The sequence below is a fragment of the Salmo salar genome, chromosome 10 (genome assembly GCF_965601325.2).
Source record: "Salmo salar chromosome 10, fSalSal1, whole genome shotgun sequence".
NCBI lineage: Eukaryota > Metazoa > Chordata > Actinopteri > Salmoniformes > Salmonidae > Salmo > Salmo salar.
The window spans coordinates 15,289,001-15,295,000 of record NC_138300.1 but is presented as its reverse complement, the minus strand read 5'-3'; the positions used below and the strand labels follow the sequence as shown (position 1 = coordinate 15,295,000).

Genomic DNA, 6,000 nt, shown 5'->3' with positions numbered 1-6,000 from the left:
TGGCAACACTGGGCTAAAAATATCTCCCCTGCTCTATAAATAACTGAGGAAAGGGCCTCTTTCTCCCTCTCTTCCCCTCCCCTTCCATCTCTCACTTTCCTTCTCAAAAGGCTCTAGGTGGCGCTGGGGTGTCAGGGAGTCAGAGAGCGATAGAGAGATATAGAGAGAGAAAGAGGGAGGGAGTGTGGTGTGTGGACTGAGTGAGTGTGTGTGTGGAGTGAGTATGTGAGTGAGTGGGTGATTGTGTGAGTGAGTGGGTGATTGTGTGTGTGGAGTGAGTGAGTGAATGAGTGTGTGTGTGTGAGAACACATTCTCACATGCAGCGTGCCAAACTGAGCTGGAGTCAAACTGAGTCAGCAAGTGTGAGAGGTTTTAATGTAGAGAAGAAACACACACAGTCAGGCGCACTTGCACACACACCTCAAACAACACAGACACACCTTGAGGCACACAAACAAACAACTCGCACCACACACAGGCACGGATACATAGAGAGCGAGAGGTGTGGAGAAATGAAAGGGAAGACAACACAGGAGCACACAATCAATGGAGGAGAGAGAGAGAGCGAGAGAAAGAGGAGTGAAAAGTGAATGACAACAAAGAAATCAGATCGAGGCATGGGTAAAGCCAAAAACAATAAGAAAGGGACACCACTTTAGAGGAAAACATATAGAAATAAAGAGAGACAGAGGTATGGAGATGGAGAGAAAGAGAGGAATATTAGAGGGAGGCAGAGAGGAGAGAGAAGCAGATACTCATCACACGGCTCAATGGCTGAGAAACGCCAAGGAAACTATTAATTGTTCTGCCCGGGGGCCGAGAGAGGGTGGGAGAGAAGGATGAAAGGAGAGAGGAGGAGAACAGGAAAAAGAGAGAATCACAGAGAGAGAGGGTGATGAAAAAGGGAGGAGGAGAAGAAGTAAGACAATCACAGAGAAAGAGAGAAAGGCACAGCGTCCCTTCTCTACTGTGATACCAGGCCTACAGGAGGGCTGAGAAGAGAAGCAGGCAGAGAGTATACTACTATCTTGAAAGGCCTCTGGGGATTTTGATGGGTTTATCGTGCTAGAATGGGGTTCTCACTTCTCATGGTCATTATTGCTCCAAAGGAGACATTGGATTTAAGGAGGTACAAAAAGGCGTGTGAATAGTGAAGAGTTGTGTAGAGTTGTTCAAAGCCCAGGGTGGTCGATGGAAGGGGGAGAATAAGGGTAAGTTCAGTGCTTACCAACAGCAGCTTGGGTTAGGAGTAGGGTTAGGGTGAGGCCCAGTGTTGGGGTTAACAGTAGGGTTAAGGTAAGAGCCCGTGTTGAAGTTAGGACTAGGAGTAGGACCAGTATTGGGTAAGTGTTGGGGTTAAGAGTAGTGCTCAAATGATATTCAGTGTTGGGTCAACGTTGTCAAACTTCTTACCTCACACAGTAGCAGGTCGGTGATGTGGAAGACCATGCAGAGGGGGAACTTGGCAGTGAAGAGTGTGAGGAACCACTGAGATGCATACATGTGGGCCTCCAGGTTCAGCTCCTGGAAGTGGGACCACAGGTCTGGGAGCTGCTCCTAGAGATAGGAGGACAAGGAGAGAGTTCATTTCACAGTACCGAGTATACAAAACATTAAGAGCATGACAGACTGACCAGGTGAATGCTATGATCCCTTATTGTTGTCACTTGCTAAATCCACTTCGAATCAGTGGATTTAGTTCAAGGATTTTTTAAAGCCTTGAGACAATTGAGACATGGATTGTGTATGTGTGCCATTCAGAGGGTGAATGGGCAAGAAAATATTTACCGTCATTTCCGGACTATTAAGCACACCTGAATATAAGCCGCACCCACTGAATTAAAAAATATATATTATTTTGAACATAAATAAGCCGCACATGTCTATAAGCTGCAGGTGCCTACCGGTACATTGAAACAAATTAACTTTACAAAGGCTTTAACAAAACTCGGCTTGTAACAAAAATAAATAGGCTTTAACGAAACACGGCTTGTAACAAAAATAAATAGGCTTTAACGAAACACGGCTTGTAACAAAAAATACAAAATTATCAGTAAACAGTAGCCTACCAAGAAAGTCATTGGTCGCTATCTTCCTCCTCCTGTGCACTGAAACCATCTCCTTCGGTGTCGGAGTTGAATAGCCTCAGAATTGCTTCATCCGATATTGGATCGTTTTCATTGTCGCTCTCGTCACTTTCATCCGGAGGCAAATCCCCCGCTGAGCCCTCTTCAACACGCAGCAGTCCAGCGTTTCGAAACCCGTTGATGATAGTGGATTTTTTGGCAATGCTCCACGCTGTCAGGACCCACAAATTTGAAAGTGGGAAAAGTCCATATATTAGCCACGTCATTGTTTAAGCCGCGAAGTTCAAAGCGTGGGAAAAAAGTTGCGGCTTATAGTCCGGAATTTACGGTAAGCGCTTTTGAACGGGGTATGATAGTAGGTGCCAGGCACATCGATTTGTGTCAAGAACTGCAACGCTGCTGGGTTTTTCACACTCAACAGTTTCCCGTGTGTATCTAGAATGGTCCACCACCCAAAGGACATCCAGCCAATTTGACACAAAAAACTGTTGGAAGCATTGTGGTCAGCATCCCTGTGGAAAGCGTTCGACACCTTGTAGAGTAAATGCCCCGACAAATTGAGGCTGTTCTGAGGGAAAAAGGGGGGTATAAGTAAGAGTATATCACATAGAGAGGAAAAAGTACTATATGTCAGTCAATCAATCAATGAGAGAAGAGAGAGAGCGAGAGAGATAAAGTTGGTCTTAAATGCCATGCCGAGCGTAGCTACGTCCGACTTTGGGATCAGATTTTAAACCTGTTTCACCAACAAAATAATAAGACCAGTTGTAGCTATGTCCGGCGTAAGCAATGCCCGTTCTTAAGATTTGATGCTTCATTATGATGGTTTCTAGGCAGCGCCAGTTACTAGGCTGTTACCATCCTCGTGGCAGTTCTAAACTTTGCGATGCATGTCACTTCTCCCATCACGTCGCAAAGACCACGGTCCATCACTATGCATGCACATTTTCTTAACCACAACTGGATGGATCCATAAAGAATGACCTGGATGGATCCATAAAGAATGACCTGGATGTATCCATAAAGAATGACCTGGATGTATCCATAAAGAATGACCTGGATGTATCCATAAAGAATGACCTGGACGGATCCATAAAGATGGACCTGGACGGATCCATAAAGATGGACCTGGACGGATCCATAAAGATGGACCTGGATGGATCCATAAAGATGGACCTGGAGGGATCCATACAATCTAAGCTTGATGCCCTCAATCTCACGCAAATTATCAATGAACCTACCAGGTACAACTCCAAATCCGTAAACACGGGCACCCTCATAGATGTCATCCTAACTTACTCGCCCTCCAAATACACCTCTGCTGTTTTCAATCAAGATCTCAGCGATCACTGCCTCATTGCCTGCATCCGTAATGGGTCTGCGACCAAATGACCACCCCCATCACTGTCAAACACTCTCTAAAACATTTCTGCGAGCAGGCCTTTCTAATCGACCTGGCCGGGGTATCCTGGAATGACATTGACCTCATCCCGTCAGTAGATGATGCCTGGCTATTCTTTAAAAGTGCCTTCCTCACCATCTATAAAATAGCCTCCAACACTCTACTCAACAAACTGGATGCAGTCTATCACAGTGCCATCCGTTTTGTCACCAAAGCCCCATACACTACCCACCATTGCGACCTGTACGCTCTCGTTGGTTGGCCCTCGCTTCATACTCGTCGCCAAACCCACTGACTACAGGTTATCTACAAGTCTCTGCTAGGTAAAGCCCCACCTTATCTCAGCTCACTGGTCACCATAGCAGCACCCACTCGTAGCACGTGCTCCAGCAGGTATATCTCACTGGTTACCCCCAAAGCCAATTCCTCCTTTGGTCGTCTTTCCTTCAAGTTCTCTGCTGCCAATGACTGGAACAAACTGCAAAAATCTCTGAAGCTGGAGACTCATATCTCCCTCACTAGCTTTAAGCACCCGCTGTCTGAGCAGCTCACAGATCACCGCACCTGTACTTAGCCCATCTGTAAATAGCCCATCTATCTACCTACCTCATCCCCATACTGTATTTATTTATTCATCTTGCTCCTTTGCACGCCAGTATCTCTACTTGCACATTCATCTTCTGCACATCTACCATTCCAGTGTTTAATTGCTATATTGTAATTACTTCGCCACCATGGCCTATTTATTGCCTTAACTCCCTTATCTTACCTCATTTGCACTCACTGTATACCGTAATTTCCGGACTATAAGCCGCAACTTTTTTCCCACGCTTTGAACCTCGCGGCTTAAACAATGACGCGGCTAATATATGGATTTTTCCCGCTTTCAATTTCTTTTGAAAGGAGATTACTTCAGTGGTTTCAGTGCACAGGAGGAGGAAGATAGTGACCAATGACTTTCTTGGTAGGCTACTATTTACTGCTAATTTTGTATTTTTTGTTACAAGCCGTGTTTCGTTAAAGCCTATTTATTTTTGTTACAAGCCGTGTTTCGTTAAAGCCTATTTATTTTTGTTACAAGCCGTGTTTCGTTAAAGCCTGTGTAAAGTTAATTTGTTTCAATGTACCGGTAGGCACCTGCGGCTTATAGACATGTGTGGCTTATTTATGTTCAAAATATATATATATTTTTTTTATTCAGTGGGTGCGGCTTATATTCAGGTGCGCTCAATAGTCCGGAAATTACGGTATATACTTTTTGTTTTCTTTTGTTCTACTGTATTATTGACTGTATGTTTTGTTTATTCCATGTGTAACTCTGTTGTTGTATGTGTAGAATTGCTATTCTTTATCTTGGCCAGGTCGCAGTTGCAAATGAGAACTTGTTCTCAACTAGCCTACCTGGTTAAATAATGGTGAAATAAAAGAAAAAGAAAGAAAGAATGACCTGGATGTATCCATAAAGAATGACCTGGATGGATCCATAAAGAATGACCTGGATGGATCCATAAAGAATGACCTGGATGGATCCATAAAGAATGACCTGGATGTATCCATAAAGAATGACCTGGATGGATCCATAAAGAATGACCTGGATGGATCCATAAAGAATGACCTGGATGGATCCATAAAGAATGACCTGGATGGATCCATAAAGAATGACCTGGATGTATCCATAAAGAATGACTTGAATGTATCCATAAAGAATGACCTGAATGTATCCATACAGAATGACCTGGATGTATCCATAAAGAATGACCTGGATGTATCCATAAAGAATGACCAGGATGGATCCATAAAGAATGACCAGGATGGATCCATAAAGAATGACCAGGATGTATTCATAAAGAATGACCTGGATGGATCCATAAAGAATGACCTGGATGGATCCATAAAGAATGACCTGGATGGATCCATAAAGAATGACCTGGATGGATCCATAAAGAATGACCTGGATGGATCCATAAAGAATGACCTGGATGGATCCATAAAGAATGACCTGGATGTTATGTAGCATAGTAGTCGATTATTTTACCCTTCACTCGCATAGTAGTCTAGGCCTGCTCCCCGACCAAAAGACTGACTTGTCAGATAATCAATCAATGTGATTTTGTTTCACTGAATCGCTGTCTGTAAATTTGGTTAATTGATCTCTGGTTGGGCAAATAAGTGGCGGTGCAACTCTATTTGTTTACTTATCTATCACTGATCAGAAACATTTAGCATGCTAATCATTCCAAGTGTGTGTTTGTCAGCTTCTGTGTGTGTGTGCATGTGTATGTGTATGTGCAATTGTGCACATTCGTGTACCAAACACTCCATCAACTCAAACACAAAGCCAATAACACTTCAGAACCCAGCCCAGTGTGAAAATCTTGGGTGGAAATGTAATGAGGAAATGTAAGAAGAGCAGGTTGGAGGAAACCGTGAGTACGTCCCAAATGACACACTATTCCCTATATTAGGGGTACGCAACCCTGGACGTTTTGATTTAACCGACCTGGAAGACC

The 6,000-nt window shown here is 43.8% G+C and overlaps 1 protein-coding gene across 4 annotated transcripts in view; it reads right to left on the bottom strand.

Moving 5' to 3' along the window:
* Positions 1-6,000, bottom strand: part of LOC106613570 (rab GTPase-activating protein 1-like) — a 171,115-nt gene that overhangs the window by 37,722 nt on the left and 127,393 nt on the right. For all 4 annotated transcript variants that reach the window (XM_014215968.3, XM_014215971.3, XM_014215969.3 and 1 more), the window contains exon 17: positions 1,415-1,558. In XM_014215968.3, the coding sequence (XP_014071443.2) occupies positions 1,415-1,558 (144 nt within the window). The remainder of the gene's footprint in view (positions 1-1,414; positions 1,559-6,000) is intronic.